Source organism: Gymnoscopelus microlampas, assembly GCF_963454915.1.
Source record: "Gymnoscopelus microlampas genome assembly, chromosome: 10".
In the NCBI taxonomy this organism is placed as follows: Eukaryota; Metazoa; Chordata; class Actinopteri; order Myctophiformes; family Myctophidae; genus Gymnoscopelus; species Gymnoscopelus microlampas.
In genome coordinates this window covers 43,774,051-43,791,740 of record NC_139947.1, presented here as the reverse complement: position 1 = coordinate 43,791,740, position 17,690 = coordinate 43,774,051, and the positions used below count along the sequence as shown (strand labels likewise).

The following is a 17,690-nucleotide window of genomic DNA, read 5'->3' as shown; positions in this document are numbered from 1 at the left end:
CTCCAGGCTGTATAAATCTTTCTTTATCTCTGAGAGGAGTTAAATTAACTATAAAACTATAGCACTTAAAGTTTATTGACTTTTCACACTATCAAGAGTATTTACCTTATGTTACTTATGTTCATATGTAGTCGATAGTGCTGGTCATTCTCCCCCCATCACCTGGACCTCTCTGGATCTGTTTATAACCAGAAGGAAAGCATCACAAAATACGATTTCTTTAGGCAGCTGTGAGTGGAAATTGCTTTTTGGGGAGACATTTATGACCCCATTCAAAGGCTGACATCCCAAACACAGGAAGGAAGGAACTGAGTAGTGCCATACAGTATCAAGAGATCCATTTAAAATCCCTGTTACCTATCTGACAAAGCCCTTGGACCTCAACACCTTTATTGAAAACAGAACTCTAGGATTTTATGGAGTGGGTCAGCTTTTCTTTCCTAAATATACCTAAACCCCTACCATGCATGCATTTAACATATGTTAACATATCACACCCATCATTAAATTTGACACTCAAAACCCATCAATCCAATTTATGATGAATTTATCACAATGATGCAAGTATAACACCATCGAACCGTTCAAAGCCACCCTCTGAGCAAAGATTCAGGAAGGAGCACGTTTTTGTTGTAGCCTGTAGAGAAAGCACTTAACCCAGCTATGATGTCTCATGCAGAATGTGAGAGAGAGGTGGTGGTGGGGGGGGGGGGGGGGCTAACCTACCTCCTCAAGGGTGCTTGGAATTAGTGCCTGGAAGTCTGTGAGATAATAGATCAAAGAGATGCATCAGAGAGCAGCTTGATGCTTTCCCCACATAACTAGGTGACCATATTTTCAAACACCCAAAACAGGAACTGGGCCATATAAACTACTTAAGTTCAGTTTAAAAAGTAGTGGAAATAGATGATCTACAAGCTCAAATGTTGTGGTATGATGCGTCCTGAGCTTGTAGATGTGCTATTTTCAGGTATTTTTTTATCATAAAAAACCCTGGGACATCTGGTCACCGTACACATAACACTCATGCAAAATGGAATTTCATAAGACATTGACAATCAGGAATACAGAGCAAGTGCATAAAAGAGCCCACAAGCTGACCAAAATGATATTTCTCAATTCCCATGTCATTATCATCATTACTGGAATACGCTCCACCTCAAGTTGCTGGCAGTGCCATCTAATATCACATTTGATCATTACTCTTAAATGTCCAATCCAGAATCAGGGTATAATGCTATCATATAGTGGGCTGATTACCTTTCCTCCACTCTGATTGGCAGAGCTCTAGTACAGAAAGGTTTTTAATATCGTAGTTTTACATGTCATCTATTGGTTTCAAATTATTTCTGTGCTTTGTTTGTACTTATTCAGGTGCAACATTTACTTTCTTTACAATACTAAAAGCACAAGTCTTGGCTTTAGAAATAGTCAGAATAGCTCACCAGCAATATCAACGGGCAGTCTATGCAAGTCTACTAGGAGCTGAGTGAAGCTTTTAGAAACCAAAGACCATTATATGAACTCTAATACCTTCTGCTAATGGCATCTGTGTCCAAGTTTCAAAATGGCCAAGAGTAACTGCAGTGGGAAACACAAACTTCGAACAATTTAATCACAACATTATCTGAGGCCTGAAACACCAAATACAAAGGGAAATTGTATTGCCTCCGCATGCTCTGCTGCCACCCTCTGGACAAATTGGAGAACTTCATTACATAGATTGAATTTGAGAAACAAGCAATTGTTTTATTTATTGATGCATTCAACACCACTTTTGTTTTCAACTAAAACCTAATTTATGCTTCTGCGACAAAGTGCTGTGTGGTGTGTATTATAACATATTATAATAACATATTAGTGTTGACCGTATGTTATTCTCACAGAAGCAGAAATTACGCTGTTGTTTGAAAAAAAAAAACATATTTCAATTTGATGCCTCCAGGACGAGAACACAAAATTACAACTTTAAAAAAAACAAAATAAAAAATCTATGTCCAGCATATAAAATAGTGAAAATAGCCCATCTACAAGCTCACAAGGCGTTGCATCGCGTCCACTTCCAGATTGGCCTACATGTTTATTTGAATTCCATAGTTTAATGGAATGAAAAACACGAACATTCTGTCTTGGATTACGGAGATACCATCTCCATTCATTATTAAAACAGAATCATGTTCTCCACAGTAACGACAAGAGCGTTGTCATTGTGGTGGATGATGAGTGGGTTTCTGAAGCAGTTATTACATTTGTTAATAGCTCGCACAGTCAATGTCTAGGCCTTGGCGTTCATACTCGAAGGCCTCATGAAATTACCTCATGAAAATAGCTTATGATGCAACTACTGTATATGCTAATATAGCTTATTAGACCCCCTACCCCGAGTCTTTGTGGGATGCCTTCTATGGGCATGCTATTCTGAGTAGAGGGTTTGAGGGGAGAGCTGTTCTAGTGCACTTCGCTGTGTTTGGGCGGAAACTATCAGTGGAAGGCTGTGAATGACCACACCGTGGCTGCCCATGCTGATGTTTGGCACCAGCAAGCCACCATCGCCACAGGGCAAGGCGCTGTCTTTGTGCACGGCTGAAACGGTGTGTTTGGACATATCCTCTGACGAACCGCACGCTGCGGGAGCTACAGCCATGGCCGTCAAGGTGGCGTTGCCTTCCGTTACCACGGTAACCTCGGTCCCACCCTCCTGGATCAAGGCGTTGAGTCCCTCTAGGTCTGAGCAGGTGGTTATGAAGGTCTGTGTGCCACCACTGGAGCCATGTGAGGTGATGGTAGTCTGCAGCAGGGCCCGGTGAAGCGGGCTGCTGTTGTCGCCGGGGCCAAGCTGTGTCAGGAGGACCGCCTGTGGCTCCAGGGTGCCTTCTGTTGCTTGGGAGGAGCCCAGGTGTGGCATGGGCGCTAGCAAGTTGACCTGCTGCATCATGGAGTTCACAACCATGTCCTGGCTGTCAGGGGTTAGCAGTACCACGTTAGGCTTATTTTGTTGGCTGCCTGCACTAGGCTGCATTAAGGAGCTCTCCTGGCCCAGAGGGTGGGCGACGATGATCTTGAGATCTCCATTACCATAAGTGGAAATAAGAGGGTCAGCTGTGACAGGGTCTTGAAGCTGGGTGTTGTCCTGCGAGGGCATGGTGGGACCCAAGTCAATGTTAGTGGACCTAGTGGTGAATACACTGCAGACTTGTGGCTGCAGTGTAATCTGGCTGTCCCTGTGTTGCTTGCGGTGGCTGCGCAGGGAATCCTCCCTGACAAAGGAGGCGTCACACAAGTTACAGCGGAAGGCCCGCGCTGCATCCAGCTTGGCCCGGTACCGTGAGCCTAGGGGCTTGGGGGAATCCCCTCCCCCAGCTTTTAACCCCCCTCTTCCACTTTTACCACCACCGCCGCCTTTCTCAGGCTTATCTGAGTGGCACTTCTTCTTGTGGATGACAAGGTTACTACGCTGCTTGGAGGCAAAGTTACAGAACTCACACCGGAATGGACGCTCCTCTGAATGGATCCTCTCGTGGACTTTGAGCGCCCCTTTGCTGGAGCAGGAGTAAGTACACTTGGAGCACTGAATAGGCTGAGTGGGTTGGTGTTCTCGCGAGTGGTGCCGCAGGGCGGTTTTGTTAGCACACTGGAAATCACAGTCCGGGCAGCGGAAGGAGTTGTCAGTGCCGTGTTTGATTTGGATGTGGGATTTCAGGTTACCTTTCATGGCACAGCGGTATTCACAGAAGTCACACTTGTATGGCTTCTCGCCGGAGTGAATCCGAACGTGCCTCTTCAGGTCTGAGTTGATCTTGAACTTTGCGTCACACTGATGGCACTGGAAGGGTGCATCCCCTGGAGAATTGTCAAATAAATAACACAATTATTTTAACACACACACACACACACACACACACACACACACACACACACACACACACACACACACACACACACACACACACACACACACACACACACACACACACACACACACAGTACACACACACACACACACACACACACACACACACACACAGTATATTTGAATATCAACCAACAGACATCTGAACTCTTAGAAAGTGATTTTTTGTATTAACCTTTTTTCTCTCCTAATTTAGTAATTTCCCCCAATGTCACCAGGCGCTTACTTTCACCTGACAATGAGGACTTTCACTGGGATGGTATAATGCATGCTTAGGAACACGCTATGCCTCCCAGTTCCGTTCCCTGCTGAACAGGTGCCTGATCAACCTGTAGGAGTCCCCAGTTTAGTGACAGAACACCCCTGGCCTAAGCTATTGGCTTCCCACCCGTGAACAGGGCCAATAGTGTTCGTTGGAGCTCCCGGTCAAGCTAGAGGCACCATGGATGATTCGAACCCCAGTGTCCACAGAGATGGGCAGGAGCCAGGAACTTCAACCCAAAACCCGGACACCCCAAACTCTCAGCAGGAGAGTTTGGGGCGCAGATCTACATTGGCGCAGATCATTTAAAATCCAACACTTGACTGCCATTGACGCAGATCTACGGCAATTTAATTTTTCATGTTTTCAGTGATTACGCTAGAGCGTGCCCTTTGCCAACCTATGAATGATCCCTTGACTGCGAGAGACGGCTAGAACCAGAAATGACATCATCCCATAAAAAGTCACTCCATCCAGTCCTATCTATGAGATTTAAAGAACACATCTAGCTTGGATTTCTTCTTTTTTTTTATGAAAACAGGCCATATTCAACTGCCGATAACAACAGAACGGACGATCGCGGTAAACACGTTTTTGTTCCGGTGGATAGAAGACACCCTCCCCCTACCCCCAGACAGCTTTGGTTTACATCCGTGTCCACATCGTAGCTTCCGTGGGTCTCTGTGGATCGTCAAAATAAGGTAAAAACGCTGGCAGTGGTGGATGAATGAATGAATTAATACCTGGCAGTGAATGTGTGTTAAGAACCCACCAGTGTGTGAGCGGAGGTGAACGGTAAGCTGGCTAGAGTTGCGGCTGGCATAAGGACAGATCTGGCATTTGAAGGGGCGCTCGTCATAGTGGATGCGGAGATGCTTCTTCAGACTGCTGCTGTCTGCTGCCGCGTAGGGACAGTATTTACACTTGTGCGGTTTCTCTCCGGTGTGTGAGCGGCTGTGCATGTTGAGCTTGTCTCGCCGGCTGAAGCGCTTGTGGCACAGCTCACACTCAAATGGCTTCTCACCTGAAGACACGAAACACAGGTAGCAAAACACAGATGTCCATCAATGACCTGAAATAAACGATTTCAGGTCTTACTCTTTGACACAATAGAGTACCAAAGTCTGACATAAAAACCAACACCCTCTGCATCACCCAAGTGTTTTTCCCTTTCAAAATCTGACTTTTTTTGTGTGCGCAGAACTGTTCCAAAAAGGTATCGAAAATAGTCTGGGCATTCTGTCAAGGGAGGCGGCTCTGTATCATTTATGAATTAATTCGGCAGCAAACCTGGAAGTAGCATTAGAAAACTACATTAAGAAAAGATGTGCTTCACTGTCCCCCCTAAAGCACGTTATGCGCTGTCAAAAACATTCCTGAGATATCATATATTACGTGTTTTTTAAAAACGACAATTGGACTTTGAATGGGGGAAAAAAACTTCTGTGATCTGGCGGCTGAGGTTTTGATGTCAGGACGTCGGTACCGTTTGCCTGTGATTCAAACTACAGAAAGCATGTAACAGTATTTCAAAATAATATTTATTTTTACGAAGTTAATTCAGTAATGTTACAGTCACTACTAAAGCTTTTGGTTTAGTTCATGCAAGAGCCCATCACCCATAAATACAAAACATGCATGTCAATGCCATGCATCTTTAACAGTGATGCAACGATGGCTGAATGAATCCGTCATTAGAAATGACTGAAGTTCTGTTGGGGAAGAACATATTGTTGTTGTAGGGCAGAAACATCTCCATATTCTTTGTAAATGAATGCCCTCTGTTTCATGCAAGAGTGTCACACAAAAGTAGTGAAAATAGCTGATCTACAAGGTCACAAAGAGTTGCGATGCTTTGCGGGCTTGTAGACGGTAGAGCTCTCGCCTTTAGACCACAGTCCCGAGCACCGCCAACTCAGCGTATGAGTAACACGAATTGGGGTGGGGCAAGTCGTGCGGTAAGTACTGGGAGCTGATGGTAGGTGTGGCGCTCCACCTCAGCAATCCATCTCCCAGGGGTCTAGCGCATTGTAACGGGGTCAGACTCCTGCGTTATCGGCTGATACCAAACATAAAAAAGGTTTTGGACATACAAGGTTTCCAGCCGACGGCGACAATATTTTACCCGATCAAGCGTTAAGACAAAACATGCCAAGACATTTGTAAACGTGTTTTTGAAAAAGACAGGGTTTAATAATGGTGTAAATCTCAGACATCATGTGGTTATGATGTCAGTTATCTACATATTTGGGCAGTTCCAGACCAATCTGACCTCCATCGACTTCCAATATAAAATTACAGTTCTGAAAAGTAAAAAATCTACAATCAAATGTGAAAACCAATAACTTGGCCTACTGGCAGCGTGCATTCCCAAATCGCTGATCGGTCCAGTTAGGGAGGTAAATTAACCCCAGACAAACAGACCCTCTTCTAGATGGCTTGCCTCCGAGGGGCCACGGCGTAAAAACAATCAGCTGTCATCAACATACCCGTATGAGTCTTGAGATGCCGCTCCATGTCTTTTTGGCCATACTGCGTCTTAAAAGTGCAACCTGGAGCAGAGGAGATATGGTATGTATGCAGGGGCGGCCTTAATGATCTGGGGGCCCGTTTCAAGAGCTCATATGGGGGCCCCATATGCACCCCCCAAAAAAAAAAATGTGTGGACTGAAGTTGGTTTGCTTCCACAATCCATAATGATGCATTTTCGAACTAAATTAATTAGGCTATCTGCACTTCCACCATGGACAGACAGCTAAAACAACTCACTCACATGATTCACTTGAGCTGAGCCCTGATTCAATCAGATCTACATCATCTTCTTGTATGAAATTCTTGGACGTCGGCCAGCCACAGGCGGGCCCCGGAATGGGATGCGAGTAAAAAAATATATTTATTTTTTATTTTTTTATTTTTATTTTTTTTGGGGGGGGGGGCCCCTGAGGTTGGGGGCCCGTTTCAATTGAAACGGGTGAAACATAGGAAAGGCCGCCACTGTATGTATGTATGTGTATCAACTTACAGCATAGGCCAACATTTATATATTTTTAAGTATAAGTATAAGTAGGCTACAGTGTGGCAGCTGGTTTGAAGGAACGCTTCAGCAACTCACCTGAGAAACAGCAGCTGTGCCTCTTTGAAGTGAGCGCTGGTTTTAATTTTTTAGAAGGTGTCTTCTGTGCTTTGGTCAAGATCTTTTTGACACCTCTCATGACACAGGTCTGATAGGTTTCCTCAAAAACAAACTCTGCGCTGGAATCTGATCAGAAAGAACAGCAGGTGTTTGACTGCAAGCACATCCATAAAAAGAAAAGCGGGTTATTGGAAAAGTAACAGATTTGCTCTACATAGTGGGTTTGTTCAGATTTGTTCAGGGGAGATTACAGAGCTGAGAGAAATCTGTCAGGTTCAAACACTGCTCTCTCTGTGTGAGAGGAGAAGAACGGATAGAAACACATAGAAGACTACAAAGTGAGGTATGTACAACTGTCTTGCTGCTGTTCATGAAACCAACAGCAACCTGTTGTGCATGTGCGAGCATGCGTGTGCCTGTGTGTATACGTGTGACTATTGTCAAGAGTTAAATGATAGGATCAGGTCTACGGCTTGCAAACAGATTCCATACTTTACCTGTAAGAGTAGGTGTCACAGTGGTGGCTGATATGTCAGGGGTGGATATGGGGCAGTCATTTTGCTTGTGGGCAAGAAAGACCTCAAAATTATTGTACTGTTGCTTGCAGAAACCACAGATGTGGATATCTGGGCTAACCTCCACCACAACAGAATGTACTGCTGCGAATGATAGTGGAACAGAGGGAGGGCATGAAAAATACATGTCATTAAACAAGTTGCTATGGCCCAGTGGTGGAAAAAGTACACAACACGTTTTACTTAAATAAAAGTATCAATACTGCAATGTACAAATACTCTGTTACAAGTAAAAGTCCAGAATTCAAAATGCACTTGTAAAAGTATAAAAGTATTGGCATCAAAATGTACTTAAAGTACCAAAAGTAAAAGTAGTCATTATGCAAAATGTCCCATTTCAAGTATTCAAATGTATACAAATCTTTAAAAATAGCAGATCTACAAGCTCACAATGCTAGCCAAAATGTAAAAAATATGGATGAAGTGGTTACTGTATGTTTTGTAATAATAATCTACAAAGTAGCTAGTAACCAAATTCTTCAAATAATTGTAGTGGAGTAAAAGTACAATATTTGCCTCTGATATGTAGTGGAGTAGAAGTAAAAGTATTAGAAATTGGAAATACTCAAAATTGTACTTAAGTACAGTACTTGAGTACATGTACTTAGTTACTTTTCAACACTGCTATGCACATACATTAAATGTCAACTGATTTGACTTAGGCCTTTACATGAAGCACAACGTTGTTGGGCACATGTTGATTGTCATAACTATTATAGTTCTATTGAAATGTCAACCAGTTTAATTCATAGTTAAATTGATAACGTTAGTTAGTGTGACTCCTTACCTTCGGTGTTATATGTTGCCATTTTGCACGCTTGTTTTGGTGGAGATCAACTCATTTTCAGGGTCCCAAAAAAAACTAAAATGTGACTCACTCAAAATGAGGCCAGCACCATTTTCATGCATTTATAATAGTGAACGCTGCGACGACATAATCTCTATATTAATGCCAAATGTAAGGATTCAATTCACTTCTTTGGCAACATGTAAACACAGCTCGTTTTTTACGACAGCATTGGCAGCTTTGCGGCGGTGGGGTTGTCTGGTCGTGAAATCTTGAGACCATTACTGCCGCCTACTGGACAGGAGAACGTGTGGACGAAAATTAGTGTTGCCATGTCCGCTTATTATAAGCGACTTTGGGCTTTTCTGTAAAGTCGCTTATATAGTTGCGTTTTTTTTGGGCTTGTTTCTTAAGTGTAGTTGCTTATTTTTGGGCTTATTGTTTAAACCAGTGGTTCTCAAACATTATCATGTTAAGAACCCCAAAATGAATATGTAATTATGCAAGGATCCCCCCACCTGAAAATAGTTGGTATATCTGGCACAACATATTGTAGGGGTCAAGATGTGTGTTGTCAAAATGTTCCAAAGAATATTCTACATGTTTCACCTTTAAAAAATAAAATAGCAGATCTACAAGCCATGTGAGCTTGTTTTAAAAGTGCTAATGTAACCTAAAGTCGCCTCTTTTGTGCTTGTTTTCATAGGCCTGGTTGCTTATTTCTCCCACACAACCTGGCAACACTGCACGCACGCTTTCCTGGAAGGTTTGTTTGTAGCTCCTAAACAATGTGTAATCGTTAACATATCGATGACAGTATATAGGCCTACATGTAAACACATGCGCTGTATGTATGTCAATTATGTATATTGCCGTATATTACATTATTATTATGTTAATAGGCTGCAGGAACGGTAACGCACACATGAGACTCAGGTGCTGACCTTCGGGAACAATCTTAAAAAGCAGGGGGAAAAGTAGCCCTGAAACATGACTGTATATCATGAGTCATGGATGAGCTTCAACCTGGTGTTTTCACTTTCTCCAATTACGGCGCGTACATCTACATAAACGTTCAGATTTCAAATATAAAGTGTTTACCCCATGGCCACGGATGTTACAATTATGTTCAGACCCTCAGAAGTACCCGTATCTTCCGTATTGTTCAATAAAAAGCATTCGAATCCGATTGGTGGCCATTTTCTCATAGAGTTATAATGTATCCGTGTGCAATACACCTTCCAACCGATAGGGTCGCGTAGTTGAAAGCATGATGGAGAAAATACGAAGAAAATGGCCACCGATCGGATTAAAATCCTTTATATTGAACAATACGGAAGATACGGATTCTTCTGCGGGCACGTACATAATTGAAACATCCGTGGCCATGTGGTACGCACTTTATATTTGAAATCTGAACGCTTATGTAGATCTACGGGCCAAAAAGGGAGAAAGTGCAAACACTATGTTGAATCCATGACTGACAGTCGTGTGTCAGGGCTAGTCAGGTGCTGACCTTTGGGAACAATCCTAAAAAGGAGGGGGGAGAGTCGCACACTCCTGCCTATATTAACACAATAACTTGGCTTTTACTCAGCCGTGGTATCTGTGTAGAATTTCTAACTGTAAAGTTCGGCTCAACTTGGGTCAGTTAGCGACGAATCAGGTGCATAATTTGCCTAACATTATGCTCCATCATCAATTACTGTAGGTCACTGGAGTCGTCCATGTCCATCACATAAAAGTAGTCGGAGTAGTGGGATGTCGGAATGGAAGGCGGTTACCCATAAAAGTGCGTGGAATTTGATTGATTCAGGGTAAGTGATCGAGAATCATTTTTTTTAAATACCAGAACAAAGTGAGTATAACCCATGAAAGTGAGTGACACGCAGCTCCATTTTCAGTGACAGGCCCTTAACTGCCTGCTTGCCACTGTGAAGCTCAGGAATTTCCTTACACTGACTTTCCTGTATGATAAAAGGAGGCACTGCACTGATTCCTTCACTGCTGAAGCAGCAAATCCCTGAGAGACAATGGGAAGGTGCATGCACACAATGGTGGAAAAAGTACTCACATTTTGTACTTAAGTGAAAGTATCGATACCACAATGTATAAATACTGATACAAGTAAAAGTCCTGTACTCAAAATTGACTTGAGTAAAAGTACATTAATATTGGCATCAAAATGTACTTATTATGCAGAATGTCCCATTTCACATGTTTTCAAATGTATAATAAAATCATTTGAAAATTGCAGATAAGCTCACAACGCGTGTTGTGAGCTTGTAGATCAGCTATTTTCAAATAGCCGAAGTATAGATATATCATATATGGCTGAAGTTGTTAATGTATGTTTTGTAATAATAATCAAAATCAACAAAGTAACTAGTAAGTAACTAAAGTTTTCAAATAATTGTTGTGGAGTAAAAAGTACAATATTTGCCTCTGAGATGTAGTGGAGTAGAAGTAAAAGTATTGCAAATTGGAAATACTTCAGTAAAGTAAGAATACCTAAAAATTGTACAGTATTTGAGTACAAGTACTTAGTTACTTTCCACCACTGCATGCACATGCACACGGGCATGCACCTTGTACTTCGTGTACATGATCACATGTGCATGCACCTTCTAGGGGCCACACAACACGGACACATGCCAGGGAGGGCCCCCTCATGGTTCACTCTCATGAAGCCAGTATTTCATTACCTCTGGGTATAAATTTGCCCCTCAAGATTTGAGGGACAATTAAAAAAAAGTCATCTTTGTCATTCTAGATAAATGTGTGACTGACAAGTCACACATGTATCCATGTAATATTAATAAGCCTTGATTTGTTCAGTACTTCAGGGTAAGAAGAGGAATTGGGACATTTCACTGGTTCAAAGAAAGGAGCGGAAGATAATTAAATAAATAATTAAATCTGCTTGACCGAAGAACATCCAAATCATATGCACATAAATCCCAACACAAACTCGTGTACATCAAAAGACCACATTTACATGTGACAGACAAAATGACTCAGAGATGGGGTAATTAAAGAACGACTTATTTCATCCCGGCAAGCAAGTGGAGAATGGGCAGTTCACAACTTTGATCTTGAGTTCACCCCCCCCACCCATACACCCATACACACACAGACATCTCCTAATCCAGGAGGCTTGCAGCTACTCTGCTTTCTTCACTCTTCATCCTGCAGTGGGGAGACGTCTCAGTATTGTGCTGTGTGGTGGTTTGATCATTACTGTACTGCCAAATACTTTCTGAGGCAGAGGTACGCAATAAAACCCATAGTGTTAATTGACAAATGGATAAATGAACACTGAGGATTTTAATGTGTAGGTTCCCAGTACTAATCATCTTCTAATGCAACGTTGCTACAAGACATCAAAGGAAGATTATTTTGTCACTGAAATACGTTTCGTTACCAGTTTAAAATTTCCCTGCCATTTTGTAGAAATGAATGATCTGCTTATTCAACAATTTACGCTGAAATACAATATCAGTTGGACATCCAGCTGTGCCAGTTCTAATTTGTAGACACTCCCCGTTTCCATTCATTGAGACACCCCCGTATTCACTGAGTGATGTAATGTCCCTCTTTTCCCCTGCGAGACAAGGGCAACAATGGGGGGGAGCGCCTCTGTCACATTATTTTCCCCCACTGAGGCACGCCAGCTGCTTACAGTTGCTTAATGGCTAAGAGCTGTCACAAGCCATCACAGCCCGCTGCCACACAGGAGAGGCAGATGCTTTAATTGCACAATGACTTGTAAGTTGTCAACAGCAATTATACCAAGCCTCCACTAGAGTGCACCCAAGGAACACCATTTACTCATTTACTTATGAGAGACAGTCTCATATGCTGGACACCAGTGGGGGAAAAAACAGAACTTTGAGCGTGCTTCTGTCAATAATAGAAATGGAAATTGGTTCTAAGAATACTCTTAGCTTAATGATTTAGGTGTATGTTATGATGACTTGGGCAGAATTGTCAGACAGCAGCCCAGGACCTCCGAAATCATATTTAGACATAAAATATTTACCTAGGTATGTCACCTCAGGGCCCGCTGCTTACCGTGCTGCGGCAGGTCGTGGTGTGCGGAGTTTGAGTAATTTTACTCATTACTAATTCATGTCATATATATTTTTTCCTTTTGTGTGATTCAGTGGAGGCTCATTTGCAGTTGCCATTCTGAAGATTATTATCATCAAGAAGAAGCAAATAAGATGGTGAGTTCAAAGCCGTGCTGCGGCTATGCCTCCGCCTGCATTGTTTCAAGTTGTGTGGATGATGTTCTGTTATGTATACACACAAAAATAACAAAAGACTGTGCAATATACATTAATAAAACTGTAGGTATTCTCTATTTATAGACCAGCCCCTATCCCATCCCTCAAATTATAATCAAGCGACACAGAATCCAAACATTGATGGCACCCTTCTATTAATATCATGTTAAATTGGGTGGGAAAATAAGTCCCCAAACAAGCCCCCATGTTTGTTTTGAGCTGCAAGACAAATTATACACACATGTATGAATTCCTTTGGTCAACAGCTGCCATCGCAGCATCAGATAAAACAGACCCAAAGTCTGGAAAACATCAATCCACTTTATCATACCAAAAAAGACGGTGTGCATACAGGCATGCGTGCTGCATGTGCACGCACAGGCGCATGCTTTAGCATGTGCATGCGCACAAGCCCCCATGCCTAATTTATTATCTGTCGTACGATGGTGTGGGTGGTGTCCTAAACCAAAAATAGCAGATCTACAAGCTTACAATGCATGTTGTGAGCTTGTAGATTGGCTAATTTTGAGCAGGATGTTGTACGACTAAGTATAACACATATGAACAGTGCACACTTGCACACAAAAGGAGCACATGCTCACACACAACCAGTGCGTGGTGCTCTTTGTATCTGCCAAGTGATGCAGATGATGGGGTTGCAGATGATGACTAGAGGGTGCGCATGGCTTCATAAACAATATCCAGTTCTGACTGAGATTAGAAGTTGTTTACTCTTATTGCTGTAAAAATCCCCAGTGTTAATTTAAGTATCATGGACCCAAAAAGACCTCTGGGTCCATTTTCACACTCCAGATTTAAATTAAAACGTATGATAATAAACGTATGATTTCTGCAAAGAGATGTATTAAACTTAAAGTTTAATACATCTGTCTTAACTGAATTAAGACAGAAATCACACATGTTTTATTGTGTATTACTTTTAGCCTATATCATATGTTTTGTTACTATTACTGAAGGTATGCTAATTATATCCTAATAAGAAAAAAAATGTCATATGGCAGGTGTGTGTGTGTGTGTGGGGGGGGGGGGGGGGGGGGGGTAATTAATTCTCTTTTTTCTATTTTGTGCAAAACTGTACTTGAAGCCAAACAAAATATTTAAAAGCGCTTTCTGCTCTTGAAAGGAGGTGCCTTGTAATTAAGTCTAGTGTCAGTAGGGGGTGTCCAAAATCAGGCTAGATAAAGAGACCCAGCATGTGTTTGAACCAGCTCACAAGCCAACTGCTCCAGTTTGTTGCAGCTGACATTTTGGAACCAGTAGGGTCAGCAAAATAGTGAGGCAGCAGAGATGCATCAAAGCCTGCAAATCTTTTTGACTATGAGATTTTGTTTTTGTTTTTCTTTGTTGTTATCGTTGTTGTTTTTTCTTTAATAGTGAGTCTGAATTATCATCGCTGTGGGTTCAACATGAACATTATTTCATGGCCGTCTTTTGCCTATCACTCACAATTCAGCATCCTCCTGAAGACTGAACAGAGAAAGAAAATCAGGACTTTTACAAAAGACTATGACAGACATACCGAACTAAAGCTGGACGTGTGTGTGTGTGTGTGTGTGTCTGTGTGTGTGTGTGCGCGCGTGCGTGCGCTCGTGTGTGCGCGTGCGCGCGCTCGTGTGTGTGCGCGCATGTGGGTGTGCGTGTGTGTGAAATTGTCAATGATGTCATTATGTCAGGAGAATCTTGATAGTTAGACAGATAACAGGGCTGGCTCATTCATGCCCTGGTCTCTCTCTGTCTCTCTCTTTCTGTCTTTCACACACACACACACACACACACACACACACACACACACACACACACACACACACACACACACACACGTAACACACACACGTAACACACACACACACACACACACACACACACACACACACACACACACACACACACACACACACACACACACACACACACACACACACACACACACACACACACACACACACACAGAGCAGCATCGTCGTCACAGAGGGAGTAAGGCTCATAATTGGACAGAGGTGTCGGTAGATAATGAAGCCAGGCCTCACACCTGCCAAACCTTGGGGATTTCACTTGACTGGCCACTTAAATCTTCCTCAGTCTGTGGGTCTGGAGGGCAAGAGAGAGTGAGTAAGGAACTAATGGAAAAAAGAGAAGTGTGGCGCTACAGGGAGGATCCCTGTCAGCACGAGTGTAGCGTGGGCTCCCCACCTCCAACCCCCCAGCCCCCGAACGTGGCTCGTTCCATACAGCACCCACCTCACTTCACTGTAAATCCTCTGGTGTCAAAGATTTCAGACGGAAGCTGGGAAATGCTGCACCAGCTATTTTGTTTCAAACTCTCGAAAACACTCGCTTCTCCCCAAGTTGTCTTTGGTGACAGCGTTATGTGCGGGGAAGGGCGTATTGTGCCAGCTTTTAGCGTGGTGTCATTCGACGTGTGAAAGGAAAAACTGATAGATGCTACAACTGGGGGGGCGTGGGGGTGCGCTCTCATGTAGAAAGTTTACCTGACAGTCATCGGGCGCATCTGTGACACTATCAGTGGTAGAGAGAGCAACACTAATTAAGGATTTAATGGACACCTTTGAGAAAGTAACAATTTATGAAGAACAAATGAGGAACAGACATCTATTCTAGGTGACAACACAGTAGAGAGTAGAGAGTGAAATGCTATCCTATTCAATTCTATATACATACACACATACAATACAATGAAAGGCAGCAATAAGCAGGGAATACACATTAGCTGGACTTGTTTTCACATTCCCAAACATTTCCAAACTATATATGTTCATATAGCTGGCTGCTGACTAGTAGTCGGCCTAGTAGAAGTATCGAAATTGTATGTTTGTGAGTTTGTTGTAATATTAGTCATACATTTTGTTTCCATTGATGACTGGCTAAGGGGAGACCAGTCATATTGATAGACTGTGTGTATTTATTATATTTCTTTATACACCCCGACCCCCCACCCCTGATTAAAGTCTTAAAGTCCCCTTCCCCATGACCCCTGGTGTGATTTTAAATCCTTCAAATATTACCTGCGCATGTTGAATTGAATTTATCTCCCCACAAAATATCCCCCAACTCTTTTTGCCTTAATTTTGTATGCTAGGACAGGACCTATGAATATGTCAATGTATCACGCCCCCACAATCACATTCACCTTCACCTAATATTCAATCATAATAATCATTCCTACAGATTTGATTTGATCCCCAGAATTTGATGACATTCAAACAGAAACACTGATCAGTGTAAACACCGAACGCACCACCACACGCAATTACTTCCTCATTGATCAATGCATGTCTTTAGTGAGGCTCGGATAGGCGTTCGGCCCGTGACATCACGATTCGCAAGACAAGCTTACAAATGGTGACTAATATTTATTTTAATCTCATTCAAGTACATTTGAACTATCAGAAGGGACTTCTGCTAGTTAAAAAAAGTCACTCTGCAATAGGTAATCGTTGTTCACCTGTCCAAACACACTTAAAGTCAGCAATTGTTTAGGTCAGGGGTGCAGCAGTTAATAAATAAATACAAATTGATGATTAATAATTTAATACATTATTAATACCGTAATCATTCCCTATTTTGAGCATGTATAGGCAAAACATTTCAGTCTTAAAATAGTGAAAATGGCATTGCATCACTATTTTTATACAACACCGTGAAAGTATAAAATAACGCTTAAGTGGTTAATGGTAAAAATATATTTAAAAAAAAGGTAAAGGTAGTCGATAGAATAATCGATAAGAAGATAATCAATAGTTGCAGTCCTAGTTTAGTTGTGCACCAAAATCCCTCATTATGTTTTGATAAAAATGATCACGTTGCTTGAATCACAGGGAACATTTGGCTGTTCTGGGCCATGTTATGAATTTGGAATGTGTTTTGGTTTGTGTAGATGGAAGAGAGGCTGAAATGTGCGTGCACACACTCAGCGTAGGTTACACGGCGGAGTATCAAATACAGTCAGCGCACGCTGCTTTGGTTGAATTGTCATTCAAGCTTCAAGATTTCTTGCTTGTTACATTTTGTGTATGGATACAGAATAATATAATTATTTTGTTGTATCCTCCTCAGACATTGTAGCAACAATAATAATAATAATAATAACTAGAAAAAGTGTTCCTCGGAGCACAGGTCTCCGCCAGGTCAGGTACGTTATTCTGGCCTCCTGGTGGCGCTATAATAGGCCAATGTGAAAAGGGCGCCACTGCATTCATGATTTGAGGCATTTTGTTCCAAAAATGTGTTTTGGTAAATTAGACCTGCTGGTGGCGCTATAACAGGCCAATGTGAAAAAGGGTGGCATTTCTTCCTTGGCCTAGTGGGAATGTGTTTCACGGAAATCGTAAGCTGCGTTCATGATTTCAGGCATTTTGTTCAAAACGGACCAATCCCGTAAATTTTGGAAGCAAACCTTAGCCAATGAGGATGGAATATGGGAAATCGGACAGATCCGTGTTGATCACATGACTATAGAGATACTGTGTACCGATTTGCATGACGTTTGGATTAAATCTGTAGGAGTAATGTAAAAAAAATGGGTTTGTACAAATCGGCCTCCTGGTGGCGCTATAACAGGCCCATGTGAAAAAATTGGGGCAGAGGTTCTGAATTGGCATCCAGGGAGTGTGTGTGCACAGTTTCGGAGCGACCGGGCCAACGGTGCCGGAGATTAGCTGCTAACACACAGACAGGACGGGCACACACACGGAC

At 42.4% G+C, this 17,690-nt stretch overlaps 1 protein-coding gene across 1 annotated transcript; it reads right to left on the bottom strand.

Moving 5' to 3' along the window:
• Positions 1-1,723: 1,723 nt before the first annotated feature.
• On the bottom strand, positions 1,724-8,880 carry zfp64 (zinc finger protein 64 homolog (mouse)). The gene is given in 7 exon segments (XM_084068346.1): positions 1,724-2,415; positions 2,417-3,840; positions 4,945-5,196; positions 6,662-6,724; positions 7,285-7,431; positions 7,803-7,964; positions 8,668-8,880. Coding segments are annotated over 7 exon segments (2,181 nt in total). The 5' UTR covers positions 8,690-8,880; the 3' UTR covers positions 1,724-2,304.
• Positions 8,881-17,690: the final 8,810 nt, after the last annotated feature.